The sequence below is a fragment of the Amorphotheca resinae genome (assembly GCF_003019875.1).
Source record: "Amorphotheca resinae ATCC 22711 unplaced genomic scaffold M430scaffold_1, whole genome shotgun sequence".
In the NCBI taxonomy this organism is placed as follows: Eukaryota; Fungi; Ascomycota; class Leotiomycetes; order Helotiales; family Amorphothecaceae; genus Amorphotheca; species Amorphotheca resinae.
In genome coordinates, this window is record NW_020194471.1 from 676,820 (window position 1) to 694,845 (window position 18,026).

An 18,026-nucleotide genomic window follows, 5' to 3' on the forward strand; every position below is an offset into this window, starting at 1 on the left:
ACATCTATTTATCTATAAATATCCATCCATTCATTGTGCATATCCGAGAAGTCTTCCATCTACCAACCAAATTGCTCACAATATAACTCTAAACTTGGACCATCGGGTCTTATGCATTGAGCGACCGTTTTCCTGGTAACCTCCATCAGACTATCAGGTCCACAGGCCGCTACTGCTATTCGATCGTGTGTATCTGCCTTATCCACCGTTTCCCTAATAACCGCGGCAATATCTGGACGGCCGGGCTTCATGAAAATTGAAGGTGTGGAGTGTGAAGCTTTTTCTGGGTGCTTCTCGATGTCGCCTTCGTCAGAATCTGTCGCTGAAACGGGTAATGCGGTCTCGTTGAGCGAGAGAGAATCCCTTTTTGTATCGGGGAGAGGTAATGATATGGGAGTGTTTAATGAAGATGGAGAGGAATGCCGTGTGTAGTGAAGGCGTAGGGTCACTATGGGCGTGGAATTTAGTATCTCAAGCTCATTGGCATACCACTGGATGGTCTCTGATTTATATTAGCACATATATTAATATATAAGAGATAGGAAATTAGAGCCAATCTTACCTTGTTCTTTAACAACCCATATGATTTCAACAGTAGTGGATCCCGAATCCCCCAGCTTGCGGACCAGATCTACTGCCACTCCCAAGGAGAAACTAGCCCCGCTGCCCCCTGCAATGAAAAGTACCTTGGTGACGCCGGTCATATGAAAGGCTGCGCCATAAGGACCATCAATTGAAGCTCTGAGAGATCGACCTGGGTTTTTAAGAGCGAATTCGTGGAGATCGCGGGTAAAACCATCACGGGCCGCGATAACAAACTCAAGAGGGGAGCTAGACACGACAGTAAACGGGTGAGTCTCAGCCATGCGAATTCCAGGTATCCAGAGGAAGCAATGAGATCCAGGAACTGCGAAGCGTGATGATTTGCGAAGTACGATGCGTGTACCACCATGTGGAAGTGGGGTTATCGTAGCAGTGTTTCCCAAACCGAACAGAGAGATCTTCAGGAATCTTAAGATGCGGTCCGCAACCCATATTGATGCTGTGAAGATGATTATAACGAGTGTCCTCGTTGATATAAGTGGACGGTGCATCCCAACGGTGATCAAAATAAGTATATACATCACTATGTGAATGATGTAGAAGACCTCATATCTGAGTTTTCGTAGGAGAAGGGCTGTTGCGAGAATAATGAGCATGGCCCACCCAGCGACGATACCCATCACCTGATTACGCTCAGTAAGCTGTTTAAGACTGTGGGTTTGGTGCCAGGCTTGAATATAGACCACGGCATGTATCAAGGTGTAGGTTACGGTTGCATAGCCGATAACTTGATGAAGTATATTCAGACGTTCGTACGAATAGCCTGCCAGGAATGCCAAAGGTGTGTTCTTCAATGAGAGGAAGGTAACAAGAGCGATATTCGAAGCAGCGATCCTAAGTAAATCAAACTTAGTTCAAGGCAATGTGCTTGTGCGGAAATACTTTACCATCCTAATCGCTTTGCCCAGTTATTCAGTGAAGACCAGTCGATATTGACGAATGTAACCGTTATGCTGGTTGCGAGATATCCCAGAAAAACAAGAGCATGGCCGACGGAAGTGAAGCCAGGTACCTTGCGCAACAAAAGGCGCCTGGCACGCCTATTCCAGTTGTTGATGAGTGTTATCCAAGACAATGAGAGGAGTAATACCTTGAAATTCCAACAGACACTCTCAGAAAGCTGGTGCTGCTGCCCCTTCTCAGCTGGTAACGTTTGAACAAGAATCTGGCCCAGTGGAAAAAAATAAACATGACCATCATGCCAGCCATTCCGGCAGCAAAGAATCTGGCGGCGTTCTCATTGTTTCTCTGTCGTAGAGCTTTTGCCTTGGCCGCAGCGGCAGCTGCAGCCTTTACCATCTTCGAGAATGCAAAGGGTGGCAGCAAATGGCTTCATATAAAGAGAACTAAAGGCAAAGAAACTAGGGTATCACAGGATAAATGGAGAAAGATTGAGGACGTGATCTGACGAGAAACTACTTGATTCCAGCAGGGGATCAAGGCAAGACTTTATGTCAAAACTTCAAAACCAAGTAGCTCTGGCTCAATGCCAGTCGACTCACCTGAAAACATCGGCCTCCCATGTGGCGCCCCATCTATCTGTGCTAAGGCTACATGGGGAAGAATAAGCCATCTTAGTTCTGGGGGCCGGATGTATCTCCACGAAAGCAGGCCGACCTATACATCTAGTTTGCCGAGGGGGTGATTAAAAATGGCGCTAGAGATCAGATAAGATCCTTGATCGCGTGCCGTGGATTTTAATCAGTGCGGATCTGATTATGCATGATTTTTATCTGATCGAATGATTGCCGGGCTAGCCCCGTATAGCCACCCCTCTATGGCTTGACGATATGTGGATATGCCCCAAGTAAAACTCTTCCAACTTCCTTCTACCTAGTTCCCTTCGGTCCGATGTCGCATAAAATGAGAGGTCAACGTTTGAGAGAAGATCTAGAGCCTATCATGATAGAAGAATGACATCGCCCTACTTATTCATGGCTACAGACGACAGTAGTAATCCTGGTTGGACAAGATGTGAATTGAGTATGCCTCCAAGGAATGGACATCCGACTTTGGTCTGCGAGCGGAGTACTCGGATCTCTGTACCTGGCCGAAAGATTCGAGCTTCGAAAGCAGTTACCATAGAGTAGTTTCATGCTCGCAAACATGTGCGGGAGGTAGTGGGATGTGACACGAGCCAAGGGGTAGGTGATGTGGATCACTGCGTCTTGTCAAAGTTATCAGATCTTTAAAGAATCAAGCTTTCTCCGCCCCAGTTCCTTCTAGCAAGGGTATCCTTTCAAATTATTTATACAAAATGGCCCGTAGACGCAAGAGTGGTGGTGTACAGTAGGTATTAGAATAAATCCCGCTCGGGTCTAGAAGCACTTTCTGATTCTGCCGCCTGATCAACCAGAGGAGCTCTCTTTTTGCCCTGATTTCTCCTCAAGAACGCATTGCAAAGAATGCCGGCCGCTACGCTGACATTCAAACTGTCCACATTGTGGCTTTGGCCACTCCCTCGTATCGAAAGGTCAACGTCGGCTTTGCTTCTCAAATTCATGCGAAGACCCTCCCCCTCTCCGCCAAGCATCAGAATGCACGGATCTTCAGACAGTGGATCTTCCAGGTCATCAGCGAATACCGCCGGGGTCACATTTCGCTCCTTGGATCTAGAAGGTGGCACTGCGGCAAAAATTTTCCACCCGGCCAATTTTGAGTTAGCAACGAACCCTGCTGGCTTGTTGACCGAGAACAAGGTCACATTCTCAGAAGCCCCTGCAGATGCTTTGAGGACAACGGGAGTGAAAGATGCGCTGTTCCGAACCGAAATGGCAACTGCAGTTACTCCAAGGAATGAAGCTGTTCGGATGATGCCGCCCAGATTTCCGGGATCCTCAATGCTATCTAGAAGGAGAACGAAAGGCTTTCGCCCTGAAGAATTTCTGGGAAGCTTGATGAAATCGGAAGTCCCGTTGACTGCGGCATCCTCGCGTGATTGATGTTCCACATCGACTTTGAATCCACTCTCCCCATCTTGTTCCGCGAGTTCTCCTAAGCTCATTACAGGTAGTCTTGGTAAAGGAGATGCCTCAAGGACATAGCCATTGTGTGGCCTCCCTCCACTCATCTTGTCCATGAGCCGTAACCAGTCGCCCCCAACACGTGCGACTTCAATTCCTTTCCTTCGTGCCAACCGCTCCAGGCGGGCAGGGTCAACACTGTCCCTATTTTCCCCTGTGTAGATATAGAGTTTGTAAAGTTTCCGTCGAGGGTCTCTCTGAGAATTCAATGCTGCCTCTACCACAGAAGTTCCATACAGAAACTCGGATGCAGGTGTAGTATATGGTATGGATAGGGGTATCCGTTTGGCATGAGCTGGCGAGACTTTTGGCCCACTCGATGAAATATCATCATCATGTCTTCTTGACGCAGGATACCGATGTTCAGAATTCGACGCCCGGTCTCGTGTTCTTGATTCATATGACGGCTTAGTGGCAGATAACGAGGGGTATCTATCCTTTGAATTCGCGTGTCGATCTTGGCTTCCCCTTCCAAAGCCCTTCTCTCGCGGAGCTGGTCCCTCGTCGGAGGCAGTATTCTTGAATGAGCTCTGCTTGCCATCACCATAGCTGTGATTACGGGAAGACGATCGTGCGGCATGTGATGGTTTTCGAGATTTGTCCTCCTCGCCTTTGATCACTTTCTTGCCCCTCCGGATCCTGAGCGAATTCCCTTCTCTTTCTCCTTTCGCAGACTTCTGTGGAGAGTCGCCTCGCCGTCCATCACGCGTTATCTGTTGTTGAGAGATATGCGGTGGATCTGCGCTTCGCCGATTAAGACCAGTTGATGGTCCATTGTCCGAGGCCCCAGTTCGACTTTTCTCCTGTCCCCTGAAACCAACACCTTTCGAACGACGTAGACCGCGATTGATGCCAGAGTTCACAGAGGCTGCTCTAAAGGCGTAGAGGGTAGGATACAGAGGAGGCAAAGCAGCAAGTCTTGTGCTCGATTTGAGACCACTCCTCGATAGGATGAAGTTGCTCATTGCATTTGTTGATCAGGTTGGAGGTTGTAGACGAAAATTTCCCCGAGAGAGCAGGGAGAAGCGGCCGCTTTGTACCGACCCCCAAACCGCGAGTCAAACTCTAGAGTAGTTTTTTCGCTGTGGAAGTCAACTATACAATGCTGATAATACCTATTACGAGCATGTAGTTTCCTCGGTATAAATAAAGTTCCAGTCATCTGGGGTAATGGTTGAAAAAGCTCTTTACGTCTTTGAAGAGGCAGTGTCTATCAAATATGTAGGTGGGTCTATCACAGAAAATTGTCGCGTCTCTATCGGCGCGTTAAGTGAGTGGTTCACGTAACCTTGTTTAACACGAATTCCTACGTTCTTTCTGCAGGTCTTCCACGAAATGGGCAATGTCAATTTGAAATTAACCAAAATGATTTAGTAACTCCACACGGACAGGTAACACCTCTGCCAACAGCCTGTCCTGCATATCTGCCAAAATACGCGCCTTTGCTGGCTGACCTGCGTAACATACCATACCACATGGAACATTGCATGGCTTGGTAAGTTACTTCTGGTTCAAGATCAGGCACGACACTTTAAGAATACTTTGGACGCAACCTAATAGAGTTTACAGACCAATATCTTGAGACCCACAGGGCCCATAGGCAACGCAGTCAACAACAATATTAAGATGGCCTCAAATGATCATGTCTCGGACTCAGAGACCTCAGAGGTGGATCTGCTCCGCCCGCCAAGTCGAGATGATAGCGACAGAGAGCCATCTCTACCAGAGTCCGATCTACACCACGGACTTCAAGAGCTACCTCATGAGTCAATGGATGAACATAATAAAAAGGCGAGATCTGTCACCGCAGAGGATAAAATCGCAGTGATGGTACCAGCACCTTCAAGGCCATGGGAATATGAACCTTATCGTGGAGATACAACGGTGGATACTGTATTGGAGGAGTTCAAGAAGCCAGGAGGGGAGATATGGTACAAAATTGAGTATGAAGATGGAAGGAAAGAAGATGTGAGTATGCTGTACCTGAGTTCCTTTTCTCAACCTATCATTTGTGTTTTGCGTCTAAAGACAATATGTATTCGAGCCTGTCTTCTCTATTGCCCTGGTTTGGCAATGAAAGACACCAGACATCTCACAACTTGAACTGCCAAGTGAGCAGTCCGCAACCTTTTACCAATCCTTTGCCAGTGCAAGGTCCTAAAAACTTTTTAAGGTAACGACAGATCAAAGGCCCCTCTTTCCACATTCAGAGGCTATTGCTTTGAAAGTGGCAGAGATTAATTCGCTTCATATTGGCCTTGAGACCAGAGTCACCACAGAGCGTGAAACGCCCGGATTGCGATAAGTCCACGTTTGCTGCGCACACCAGGCTAGGCTCTGTAACAAACTGATATCACTTAGAACACAATTTCTAAGTCGCTCACTTTTAAGTAGACGACTTAGCTTTCAGTTCACTATTGGTTAGGTGTTCATGTCAAACATGCGTTAACCAAGATTGATATACACTTGTTTCTATCCCTATCCGGCTTTCCCGGGAGCAGAGGTCTCCCAGAGCCATCCGTCCTATCTATCTTATTCGCGTATGTAGCTCAGTGCATACGTATTCCTCCTCACCTCTTTTGTCTTGTTCCTGTCCCTCGTCTGACCTTGCGCCCCTATCCATGGCTTCCTTGAATCTCATTCTCATTGCGAAAAGTTCATTTTGCAGCAACTAATATAGAATATAGGTATCCTTTAACGATCTTCTCAAACTCCGAAACGGTGCAAACGCTTTGGACTTTTACAACAACGAGGACCTTGATACTGAGCCTTCAGATTCTATGGCAGACTATCAATTTGGTCGCTCCAGCAGAGAGCCTGCCACGTTTTCTTCCGGCAGCAAGCGTACTCGAACAGAGACAAAAAACAATGGTTTCGTTGATATCGCGAAGCTCCAGCTTGACTCTGATGAGGATGATCTTTCTACAGAACAGACTATAATAAAGAAGCGACGTCTTGTACAGGGTCGAATCTCATTCGTATCTAGTAGCAGCAGCCGCCAAAATAGTCGAGCTGGCAGCAGACTCGGCAACAAACCATCTCCACGCTACGTACATGGCGAGGAGAGTTCCGAGTCGGATTCGGAATCCCCGAGGGATCGTGGAGTTCGCTCCACTCGCGAAACGCGGTCAAATGCTCGCACTTCTGGACGTATAACCCGTTCCTCGGATCCCAAATCCACTATCAGACCAAAGATCAATGATACTGATGACGACGATGCTGATGAACTAGCCGGCGAAGTTCAATTTGAGAGCGAAGATTCGGACATTGTCTACGTCCAACGTGGAGAGAAGAAACGATCAGCTAAGGCTCATCGAGAAAGATCACAATCGAAAGGTCACAGAGGCCGACCACGCCGAAATATAAGCCCCCGTTCCTCAACAACTCCAGAGCGACCCGAGCCAACTCGCCGGTCTGGGCGTGAAAGAACAATTAAGAATATGAAGGAGCGAGATATGGATGAGGAAATTTATGCCGATGAGGTCTCAGTGAACACTGTATCCAAGGTCATTAGTATCCGGGAAGTTTTCCAACCGATTCCAAAGCAATCACGGTTCCGATTCTTTCACAGCAAGGATTGTGATGTCTGTGGTGGGACTGAAAATAACTCTAACAAAGGGGTTAGTCCGTTGATTTACTGTCAGGGTTGTTCTAGCTCGATCCACAAGGTGTGTCTTGGCTATCGTAGTGGTCGAGAGCACCTGGTCACCAAGATCGGCCACGAGAACTTTGTTATGCAATGCCGACGCTGTATTGGTATCGCATCAAAGAAGGACAGCTCAGCCCCGCGTTTAAATGCTTGTTCAGACTGCAATGAAGCAGGAGCAGCGTGCAACCCATTTTCTTCGAGGAAGACTGCAAAGCAGGAAGAGAAGCTGAGGGAGGAAAATGATGGACAAGACCCGATTACGGAAGTTCCTAGCGAACTCATTAATAACGATGAGAATGTGCTTTTCCGATGCAAGACATGTCAACGGGCCTGGCATTTTGAGCACTTACCACCCCTGTTCGATACTTCTAAGACTCCCGAAGATGTGGATAAACTGCGAGACGAGCGTTTCGAAGAATATACTCCAAAATGGCAGTGCAAAGAGTGTTGCGAGGTTCCGGCAAAGGTTCAGACCTTAGTTGCTTGGAGGCCCTCAGATCGCGACTCCTACGCTGATGGCCAAACTGCGGACATGTTCCGCGAGGACGAGAAAGAATACCTGATCAAGTGGGAAAATAAATCGTACTTCAATTGCTCTTGGATGCCAGGTGCTTGGGTCTGGGGTGTGACGGCTACTGTCATGCGCAAGGCATTCTTTCGCCGAGATGAGGGAGCCAATATGCTTCCAAAATTTACCACGGAAGAAGCCATCCCAGAGGAATATTTGCGGATGGAGATTGTTTTTGATGTTAGATATAACGACGATTACAGTCCCCGTTCCGAAGCATCTGATAAAGCTCATATCAACGATGTCGATGAAGTCTTAGCCAAGTTCCAGGGTCTTGGCTACGACGAAGCAGTTTGGGAAGAGCCTCCTTCACCCGATGAACCTGAGCGCTGGAGTGATTTCGTTGCGGCATACAATGAATATCTTGCCGGAAAGTACTTCAAACATCAACCTTACTCTGTCATGAAGGAACGCATCGACAAATTTCGTGCAGCGAACTTCGAGAAGAAGATCGAACTGAAGAAACAACCCTCATCCCTTACTGGCGGTGAAATAATGCCATATCAGATGGAGGGTCTTAATTGGTTACTCTACAACTTTCATCAGAAGAAGAACGTTATTTTAGCAGATGAGATGGGACTTGGTAAAACGATTCAGATCGTTTCCCTGCTCGCCTCGTTAGTGAAAGACAACCCTCAGGTATGTTTCGACGAAAACCTTATTGCCATCTCTGACGCAATTAGTGCTGGCCGTTTCTTATCGTTACGCCCAATTCTACTTGCCCAAATTGGCGTCGGGAGATCAAGAAGTGGTGTCCAACGATCCGTGTTGTTGCCTATTATGGTGGTAAACGTGCTCGCGACATGGCGATGGAATACGAACTCTTCCCAAATCGATGTTCTGACATGAGGGCCCATGTTGTGGTCACTTCGTACGAAGCGCCTGTGGATGACCATAGCAGATCCTTCTTCAAGCGCATCAAATGGGCAGGTATGATTGTGGACGAAGGACAACGTTTGAAAAACGACGAGAACCTTCTATACGTTGCACTGAAGGCTCTGAGAACTCCATTCCAGGTTCTCCTCACTGGTAAGTCAGTCATCTCACCTAGGCATGAAGGTACTAATATGAATGTAAAGGAACGCCTCTGCAAAATAACAAGAGAGAGCTATTCAACCTCCTCCAGTTTCTTGACCCATCTATGAATGCTGCTAAACTGGATGAAAAGTACGCTGAACTAACCAAGGAGAATCTACCTGAGCTTCATGACCTTATCCGTCCATTTTTCTTGCGGTACGTCTTACGTGGGGTTAATTTTATAATCTTTTACTGATAGAAAGCAGACGGACAAAACTCCAAGTCTTGAAGTTCCTACCACCCATGGCACAGGTTATCCTTCCTGTTACAATGAGTGTTGTTCAGAAGAAGCTATACAAGTCAATATTGGCCAAGAATCCCGAGCTTATTCGATCAATATTTGGTCAAAGCAAGACCGTACTACGTCCAGCCGAGCGAGGAAACTTGAACAACATGTTAATGCAGCTCCGAAAGTGTCTCTGCCACCCTTTTCTATATAGCTCGGCTATCGAAGAAAGGTCTGTTACGGAAAAGGCTTTATTTCGTAATCTCGTTGATGCCTCTTCCAAATTTCAGCTTCTGGAAATTATGCTTCCGAAACTGCGAGAACGTGGGCACCGAGTTCTACTCTTCAGCCAGTTTTTGAATCAACTTGACCTGGTTGAAGACTTCCTCGTTGGTCTTGACCTTCCTTTTCAGAGACTTGATGGTACAATCAGCTCTTTGGAAAAACAGAGACGCATTGATGCATTCAATGCACCAGACTCCGATCTATTTGCGTTCCTCCTCTCTACTCGTGCTGGAGGTGTTGGCATAAACCTCGCAACTGCTGATACTGTCATTATAATGGATCCTGACTTCAATCCCCACCAAGATATACAGGCCCTTTCACGTGCCCATCGTATTGGACAGAAGAACAAGGTCCTTGTCTTTCAGCTAATGACCAAGGACAGCGCTGAGGAGAAGATAGTCCAAATTGGACGCAAGAAGATGGCTCTTGACCAAGCCCTTATCGAGAGTATGGGTGCCGAAGACGATGCTGGGGTCGATCTGGAGTCTATCCTTAAGCATGGCGCAGAAGCGCTCTTTAATGACGATGATCGAAACGATATACACTATGACTCCTCCTCTGTGGATAAGCTTTTGGATAGAACCCAAGTCGAAAATACCGAGACAGATGAAGAAAAGACTGCGGAATCACAGTTCTCTTTTGCTCGTGTATGGGCTAATGACAAGGGTACTCTCACTACAGATATTGGAGATGCAGACACCGACGATTCCTCTTCTGCTCCAAACTTCTCGGTATGGGAAAAGATTCTTAAGCAACGAGAGGCAGATGCCGCGCGCGAGGCTGCCCAGAACATGCAGACCTTCGGCCGCGGGAAGCGTACGAGACGGGTTAGTCAATCTTCTCTCATTTCCGTGATGCATTACTGACAACAACTTGCAAGGCTGTCGATTACCAGCGAGGCAGTATGGCTCTCGACGATGAAGTGGGCGGGTCTCCACAAGTTTCTCGAAGCAAACGACGTCAACATGCATCAGGCAGTGATACAGATTTTGCAGCCGCGGGAGAATCTGACGGAGATGACTATTCTGAGGCTGAAGGGTCAGTTGATCCGCGGGAACTACAGCAAAAAGAGCGCTCTGGAAAAGGTATGAATGTGAAGAACAATGTTCAATCTCGTCAACCCCCCCAAAAGCAAGTGAAAAACGTGGTAAAACAGAAAGCTTCTGTTACTAAAAAAAGACGACGAAGTCAAGCCAGCTCTACCGTGGAACAACGTCGCTCTGCTTCCAAGAAAACCAACCAGTCAGGTCATTCTTCCAAGAGGCAGCAGACCTCAGGACCGAAGCCAACTGGTTTAGTTAAACCACAAGCAACTCCAGTGAAGGTTGCGGGTAGTTCCTTGAAGAAGCCTAATAGCTCTGGCAAGAAACCACGAATTCCTCCAAAGAATGTAAATGTCTCTGGAAAAAGGGTGGATGTAGAGTCAGCTACAAATCCGCCTCGCATGCAGAAGCCATCCAAGAAGCAAGAAAACGTTGTCAAGAAGCAGGTACTCCCTGCAGCAACCAGTGGTTCCTTGACGAAGAAGGCAGATGGAACCGGCAAGACACAAGCGGTCTCTGCCGCTGGTCCTTCTACTGGGTCAAAGGTGTCCCAAAGCTCTATCAACGCTCATGAATCTGACACAAAGCTTGTCCAACACAAAGCTAATAGATTACATTCACAGAATACCAGCCAAACTCTGAAACTACCCGAATCCTCCCGCCTTCAGTCCAGCAACACCCAGCAGCCCCTCCAAGTACCCGAATCCTCCCACCATCCATCCAGCAACACCCGCCAGGCCCTCCAAATACCCGAATCCTCCCACCATCTGTCCAGCAACACCCAGCAGCCCCTCCAAGTACCCGAATCCTCCCACCTTCAGCCCAGCAATACCCACCAAGCTTGTATCAACCCCCCAATGCAGGAAAGCACAGCGCACAGCCAAATCAAGGACTGTTAGATTCCCACCAGCCTATCCCATCCAGCCAGCTCAACATCAGAACTGGAAATTCGTCACCCGGAGAACAGACTAAGAGTCCATTTCAACAAGCTCCCAGGAATTCCAGAATCGTCTCATCAACCCAAGAGCCGCAAGTTGAGAAAAGACAATCGAATGGATACGGATATGGCCGTCCTGAAGGGCATCAAGAATCTCCCAGGAGCAGAAGCCAATACTGCCAAGCCTGCAAGTCTGTCCATGTCCCGGGGAAATGTACACTCAAGCTAGCTGGTGGCCCCGAATATTGCGGCCTTTGTGGAATTGCACATTTCGGAGTCTCTCGCACCTGTCCTAATCTCGCCTCGGAAATTCAGATTCGTCTTATGCTTGATGCTTTGAAGAAGAGTACAGAGCCTCAGGAACAGATCGATGCTGCACGTGCGGTTCTCACCAAAGAGCTTGCTAAAAGGCGACAACGACAACGGGGAAAGCATGGGAAGAGCGCATAAGCTGAGACGTCTTCACCTCTTCTTTCGTACATATGGGTTTGATTTTAATTCATGGGTTACTTTTCCGTTTATCAGGGGCGTTGGGAAGATTCATGACTACCAAATGGTTATTGGCATCTTTTCCTGTCACATCGTATGGCGATGGGAATGGTATGGGCATAGATGATGGCATTATTCCATGGCTGGCAATGGTTATATCAATAGATTACGTTTCATTTTGCGTTCAGATGCAGCAATCAAATTAAAAGTTCACCTCTTAAACATCTCCCGAACCCTTGACTTTCCCACCAACCAACCGCTCAGCCGACAAGCATAAATCAATAAATAAGAGTTGCCATTACCTCACTTGCAGCTCTTCTTTATCTAGGGTCGACAGAAGAAAAAGAAACTTCGCACCGCGAAAAGAAAAAAAAATACTTGCTTTATCAGTGGATTTTTTAAACTTCATTCTATTATTCATGCTAGAACCCTTTCTTCGGGCTTCGAGGTTGCGGCAAGTATTATAGACAAACGACGACGAAGTGTGAGAGATAGATAGCAGCAAGCAGCCCCATCCATAGGCACATCGAGTGGTTGGTTCAAGACGAAATTGCCCGCGTAGTATGCCATGTTTACATTACTGTATCTACAAACTCCACTACCTATAGAAGTCAGATATTTGAGAGACACCGACAGTGACACATATTAGTTTGAATAAGGAAGGATAAGATAATCCTGATGGCCAAGAAGGGCGGCCCATCGTTGAAAAAGTGTCATTAATCTGCTTTGCTTGCGAGGCCGCAGCCAGTCGCTCCCTAATATCTCAAAACGCCGTTCGCAATGTTCTTACAATACACGGATGCAAATAATCAATCATCTAGACGCACAAACGAGGCTTCATTCCTTAGAGTTCCCTTCACCGCCTCGAGTATCTGATCTCGGGGCTGAGCTGCTCACGCTGCCACTCCTACTACCAGAGACGGAGCTTTCCTCGGCACTCCGCTCAAGAAATCCGGACCAGAGATCCGCCAACGTCTCCTTGTTGTTGGATGATGGCTCGGTAAAGAAGTCACTTGACAGTGTTGGCGTGCTTGGAGCACGGAGAAATGGTGAGGTGGGTAATCGTAAACTATTGTTTGATGTACCTGGTCTTGCGAGACCTGCTTGCTCTTTCTGCTCGTCTGTCCAGTTAAGAAGCGCTGCTATTAACTGTAGGACCTGGAATTTTTTGGGATCAGAACGGTCGAGAGCTAAGAAGTGTAGGAAATGGTTCGTGACAATTTGCCTAAAGAGATTAGTGGCATACCAAAATATAGGAAGTAGCAGAAAATACCTGTCAACGTTATCTTCTGGCTTGGCCTTCTTGAGAAATCTCAGGGCCTTGGTCAGGTGGTCGTTTAGAACAATGGCTTCATGTCTTAATTTCCCAATCAAGAGATTCTTCTCTCTCACCTCCCTCTCGAACGGTGCTAGACGATCAAGTTCCGTTTGCAAAGCTCCCTTAGAAGCATCCGCTTCAGCTGCCCGAGTATCTGACTCCTGAACCAACTTCTTCAGAGATTGAAGCTGCTCTTCGTAAGTCTCCACCATCTCTCGAAGCTCCCGTTTCCGTGCTTCTTGCACTTCCTGCAGGGCCCTCTGGAGACCACCTAATGCTTGTGATTGAGTATCCCTCTCAGCTACTGCAGCTTCGTAGGCTTCCTTCTGGGAAGAGAACTGTTCTTCCAGATCGGCTATCTTCTCCACCAAGCCCTCTCGCATCCTCTTCTCTTCCATGGCCAATACCTCCCAGTCTCCCATGGCATCCCTAGCCGCATCAGCTTCATCCCTGAACTGCCTAGCCTGTTGAAGCAAGTCATCCCGCTCATGAACCCAGTTTTGTTGGGAGAGATTGTACCGATTCCGAAGACTTGATAATTCCTTGGAAGACTCGTTTAATTCTTCTTTTGATTGCTTAACTTCTTCCTCTAGGCCTTGTATTTGTTTTTGAAGGGCTTCATTCAGAGTCTCGAGTTCATCAATCCGATCCTTGGTCTCCGATAGTTCTTCTTTGTCCGCTTTTAAGCGTTCACCTAAGCTCGCTTTGATAGTGTTTACACGGTCCAGGAGATGCTGGTATTGTGTCTCGGCTTGTTCAGTCGCAGACTGACTTTCTTCTAGCTCTGCCCGGACTGTTGATATCTCTTCTTCATGTTGGCTCTTGACGGTCGCAACTTCTTTCATGTGATTTTCTTGGATCGTTGCCAATTCTTGTGAATGCTGATTCTTGATTGTGGAGATTTCGTCATTGTGTCTTCCCTGGATGTCTTCCAGAGATTTTCGTAATTGCTCGACCTCTGCCCGAAGTGCTTCCCGCTCTTGCGACATTGCCTCAAAACGACTACTGGCATCGACAGTTCCTGGGGCTTTGTTTTCTACACTATCATCTGATCTGTCCGTATCTTGCTCTCTCAATTGATTAGTTGTGGAATGTCGCGAACTTGGCTCGATAGCATCACCATTTGTCGTCTCGTCGTAATTGTGTCCGTTCGCCTGTGATTTCGTTGTCTCTGGAAAATGAGCGTCCTTTGGAGTGCTCTAAAGATTAAGTCAGAGACTCTCTCTTTTGATCTCTTGGCAATTGAACAGGTGTCATTCGTACCACAACAGATTCTGAATCCTCCCCATCGTGTCCACCTTCTTTGTTTTCTACGGGTGAATCCAGCACTTCCTGGGCTGTGACAGTATCGCCATTGCCCTTCCCCTTTGCGCTCTTCTTCTTCTTGTTGTTCTTCTTCTTGGGAGCTACAGGAAGATGTCAGTGTTTGTCTAGGTGAATTGAGTTTCCCAGGGCGGATTAAAGTAGAAACAACGGACCTGTTGACGCAGTCTGAGAGGGATCTGGAGGGGCGACTGCCGACATCTTTAATTACGTGGAGGTAATACAGTGATGCGCACAGTTATCCTCGAGTCGTCTCTCGTGGTTGACAGATTTGGTTACTCGTAATGGCTTTCGCTTGGCATCTCTAGCGTGATTCGTGGTATGTACCTGCCGAGGTACGGGGGTGTGGGGGTAGTGAATGGGTAATGGTGAGATGGTTGTTCAATTGGCCAACTCTCAGGTAGGTGAGGAAGGGCAATACACAAAGACTACCAAGTAATACGAACATGGCAACGAGTGATGCTGTTTCCGACGTCCATTTCACAGGCGCACATATTATGGCCGTTGTCTTAATGTGAATTACCAACGGGGAGGATCTTCGTTGCACACATCTCCATCGCCAAACAGCTACAAAGCTTGTGCAGTAGGGATAGCTATACAATACTTCACCATGGTTTAAAACAATCTCGCACATTCCTATCGCATGATTCCCAGAATCTAATCTACTCATTGAAGAGACATGTACGCACTAAGCGAACCCATTGAGTCCATAGAGCTTTCACTCGGACAGTCGACAGGATTATAAAAGGCGTAAGATCACTCTGAGGTGCTCGAAAATATGATAAGGCTATTTCAGACCAAGGACAGTAAGTCCATGGCACATTGAATCAATGGATTCAATGACAACCAGAACAAGGGTATATAGAGACCTGTAAGACTGAAGAAGAAAAGAGAAAGCCGAGACGAAAGTTTTCAGGAGCTTTTGAGGGGATGCGCTAGACGGTATTATGTAAGCAGGGACCCCACCTTTATGTTATCACGTGTGGCGCGACATCTTCGCGACGGCTTCCGGGGACTCGAACCGTTATTAATCTCCTCCATCGATGAACACAATCTAATGTTAGATGCCACCTGGGCAGTTTTAAGGAACCATTTCTTCTCCGGCATATCCCTTAGGATGATTCTGTTTCACTTCCAATCATTGAGTTCGCATTCCACGAATTGACTTCTCTGACATTAAATTCAAGAACTCATCATGGCATCGCGTTATACTGTTCCCGCCTCTGTGCCCCAGGCGGCTCAAACCGGCGCAGGCGCCGTATACATGGCACAGACTTCAGGCATTAAGCGTGAGAGGTCTCCCGATCGCACGATTAGTCAGTGCGCCAAGAAACAGAAGGTCGCCTCTCAGGATGAAACTCAAGAGGAGAGGTGGGAGGAAGAACGATATGAGAGCTGGGACGAAGATCAATTGGATCAATATGACAACGATGGGGAAGAACGATATGAGAGCTGGGAGAAATATAAATATGATAACGAGGGGGAAGAAGAATATGAGAGCTGGGAGGAAGAACGGTATGAGCGCGAGGAGGAGGAACAGGATGAGGTTGGTGTTCTCTACTCCATCTTTTAGGAAATATACTCCGTGACCTATTATTGATAATGCTTTCTATTTCATCAGCAAGAAGCCGAAGCTGACTTTTTCCAGGTAGCCGCCCAACTGGCGCAGGCCGCGCTCGCTGGTATTGGACCCGATCAGAAGAAAAGTCGTGGTACCGCAAAGACGAAAGGCAAAGAGCCCGAGGAGAAGCGCTGTCGCAGATATCGATCCAAACCTCCTATCACGTACTTGGACAGACTTGATCGCGCCATGACGCAGCGCATGTTCTTGATTGACAGGAACAGAAGACTCAGTGCGGATGGCACACACGAAGTGGAAACCTTTGATATTGCTGGATCTACGGGAAACGTATACAAAGTAACTATCAGCAAAGCGCCCAGCTGTACGTGTCCTGATGCTTACAAGGGTAACCAATGCAAGCATATCATCTACGTACGTACCCTACTCATCCAATTTATGTCCAGGACTCTCGATTACTAATATCACCCACTGCAGGTCATGGTCCATATTCTCAAAGTCCGGGAAGAGTTGAGTTACCAGCTCGGGCTCCTCAGCACCGAGCTTGCTGAGATATTTGCTAATGCGCCTGTGCCTCCGCAATCTGCCGACACGGGTGGAAACCGCAAGCCGATTGAAGGCGATTGTCCAGTCTGCATGATGGAATTCGATCCGAGCGACAAGACCGAGGAGATCATCTGGTGCAAAGGAGCATGTGGCAACAACATTCATCGTCATTGTTTTGAACAGTGGGCTAAGACTAAGCTGGGGGAAGCCAGGTGTGTTTACTGCCGTGCGCCTTGGAAAGGTGATGAAGAGAGTATCAAGAGGATTGCCAAGGCTGGCCGCGTCAATCATGAGGGCTACGTCAATGTTGGTGGGGAGCTCGGCCTTCCAACGGAGAGAGACACGAGTACCTATTTCCCGCGATGGGTGCGACGGGCGTTAAGAGATAACGAAGACCCGTGGTACTACTAGACCAGGATTCATGCCCGGGCTTCCATATCGACTGGGAATGTTCGGCCGTCTAGAGCAAGACATGAAGAAGTCGTAGTAAATTACTTGGCGGACATAAGGCTTCGAACTGAGAGCAAGCTCTGAGAACCAGATCGCTTTGCTTGATCAGCTGGTCATGGGGGAAAATCCGCCGGAAGGAACCTCGATATAACAGATCTGGGCTAGAAATGCATAGGGATTTTTTGGTGTTGCTGGAGTAAGGACGATATACCATTTTGCTTTCAAGTCATGTTTTCGGTCATGCAATATAATGTAGGAATCCCGTCCTTCAAAGATTGCCCCCCCAACATATAATATCAATATGAATTATTACCAGAATCAGTCTATTGTCATACGGTCTTGTTCTGAGATCTCATCGACGACAGCCAACTTCATATTAGAGATTGCTATAACACCGCTCTCTGAATTCAGCATGTCTCATGAATGAAAGAAGTCGAGGGTTTTTTTCAGGATGGGTTGGTTAGAAAAAGAGCGTCGTTGATGGGTAGGATTAAAGAGTGGATCTTGGACATCGGGGAAATGCGTCAATCCCAGGACCAATGATGGGGTTGAAGTCGCTGCTGCTTGTGTTTATCAAGTTTTCCCAATGATAATCTTTAAAATCAGCCGTTTACCTATGTAGCTTGAATTTCTTTGCTGGTACCTAGACTTCAATTATAATTCCATCCCTGTCGTTCCTGGTTATTGACTTTTATCATTGTTCTATCAAAGTCTCAATTCGAGATTCAGTGATAAACAGAAGGTGATTTCCAACTTAGATACCATGAACGGATTCTATCGAAGACTGGAAAGAAAAGCGGACGGAGCGTGGGAAGGAGTAGAGGTAAGCAATTCCAGATACTGAAAAGTGATCCGGAGATATTCGCCCCCGCAGGGGGGGGAGGCGTGTTGGGGGGAAAGAAGGGGGGGG

General features: G+C 47.4%; 5 protein-coding genes across 5 annotated transcripts; 2 read left to right on the plus strand and 3 right to left on the minus strand.

Moving 5' to 3' along the window:
- Window position 1: 1 nt before the first annotated feature.
- M430DRAFT_111894 (hypothetical protein) lies at window positions 2–1,863 on the minus strand. The gene is made up of 4 exons (XM_024861453.1): window positions 1,694–1,863; window positions 1,491–1,643; window positions 563–1,437; window positions 2–502 (listed from the first exon to the last, which is right to left on the minus strand). The coding sequence occupies exons 1-4, from the start codon at window positions 1,810–1,812 to the stop codon at window positions 60–62; spliced, it is 1,590 nt and encodes a 529-aa protein (XP_024724811.1). The 5' UTR covers window positions 1,813–1,863; the 3' UTR covers window positions 2–59.
- Window positions 1,864–2,899: 1,036 nt separating this feature from the next.
- M430DRAFT_91755 (hypothetical protein) lies at window positions 2,900–3,943 on the minus strand (the record flags this gene model as incomplete). The annotated part of the gene is made up of 1 exon (XM_024869679.1): window positions 2,900–3,943. A coding segment is annotated over one exon (1,044 nt), but the record flags the coding sequence as incomplete, so codon positions are not given.
- A 1,269-nt stretch (window positions 3,944–5,212) lies between these two features.
- On the plus strand, window positions 5,213–12,114 carry M430DRAFT_130653 (hypothetical protein). The gene is made up of 7 exons (XM_024862152.1): window positions 5,213–5,594; window positions 6,314–8,482; window positions 8,527–8,872; window positions 8,923–9,076; window positions 9,127–10,258; window positions 10,312–10,516; window positions 11,098–12,114. Exons 1-7 carry the CDS (start codon window positions 5,253–5,255, stop codon window positions 11,859–11,861), a joined length of 5,112 nt encoding a protein of 1,703 aa, XP_024724813.1. The 5' UTR covers window positions 5,213–5,252; the 3' UTR covers window positions 11,862–12,114.
- Window positions 12,115–12,463: 349 nt separating this feature from the next.
- M430DRAFT_62545 (hypothetical protein) lies at window positions 12,464–14,780 on the minus strand. Its single transcript, XM_024868997.1, has 4 exons — window positions 14,697–14,780; window positions 14,482–14,624; window positions 13,174–14,417; window positions 12,464–13,125 (listed from the first exon to the last, which is right to left on the minus strand). Exons 1-4 carry the CDS (start codon window positions 14,740–14,742, stop codon window positions 12,738–12,740), a joined length of 1,821 nt encoding a protein of 606 aa, XP_024724814.1. The 5' UTR covers window positions 14,743–14,780; the 3' UTR covers window positions 12,464–12,737.
- A 956-nt stretch (window positions 14,781–15,736) lies between these two features.
- M430DRAFT_23752 (hypothetical protein) lies at window positions 15,737–17,077 on the plus strand (the record flags this gene model as incomplete). Its single annotated transcript, XM_024864958.1, has 3 exons — window positions 15,737–16,087; window positions 16,190–16,534; window positions 16,598–17,077. 3 exons carry the CDS (start codon window positions 15,737–15,739, stop codon window positions 17,075–17,077), a joined length of 1,176 nt encoding a protein of 391 aa, XP_024724815.1.
- Between the last annotated feature and the right edge of the window lie 949 nt (window positions 17,078–18,026).

What these genes read in the sequence shown, in the direction of transcription:
- M430DRAFT_111894 (XM_024861453.1), bottom strand. Translation starts at nt 1,812, where the DNA reads ATGGCTGGCATGATGGTCATGTTTATTTTTTTCCACTGGGCCAGATTC. An exon ending in GTGTCTGTTGGAATTTCAAG is followed by an intron (nt 1,644 to 1,693) that starts GTATTACTCCTC and finishes CAACTGGAATAG; the next exon opens with GCGTGCCAGGCGCCTTTTGT. An exon ending in TGGGCAAAGCGATTAGGATG is followed by an intron (nt 1,438 to 1,490) that starts GTAAAGTATTTC and finishes TGATTTACTTAG; the next exon opens with GATCGCTGCTTCGAATATCG.
- M430DRAFT_130653 (XM_024862152.1), top strand. Translation starts at nt 5,253, where the DNA reads ATGGCCTCAAATGATCATGTCTCGGACTCAGAGACCTCAGAGGTGGAT. An exon ending in GCGGGAAGCGTACGAGACGG is followed by an intron (nt 10,259 to 10,311) that starts GTTAGTCAATCT and finishes ACAACTTGCAAG; the next exon opens with GCTGTCGATTACCAGCGAGG. An exon ending in AAAAGAGCGCTCTGGAAAAG is followed by an intron (nt 10,517 to 11,097) that starts GTATGAATGTGA and finishes TTACATTCACAG; the next exon opens with AATACCAGCCAAACTCTGAA.
- M430DRAFT_62545 (XM_024868997.1), bottom strand. Translation starts at nt 14,742, where the DNA reads ATGTCGGCAGTCGCCCCTCCAGATCCCTCTCAGACTGCGTCAACAG. An exon ending in CTCTCAGACTGCGTCAACAG is followed by an intron (nt 14,625 to 14,696) that starts GTCCGTTGTTTC and finishes ATCTTCCTGTAG; the next exon opens with CTCCCAAGAAGAAGAACAAC. An exon ending in AGGATTCAGAATCTGTTGTG is followed by an intron (nt 14,418 to 14,481) that starts GTACGAATGACA and finishes CTTAATCTTTAG; the next exon opens with AGCACTCCAAAGGACGCTCA.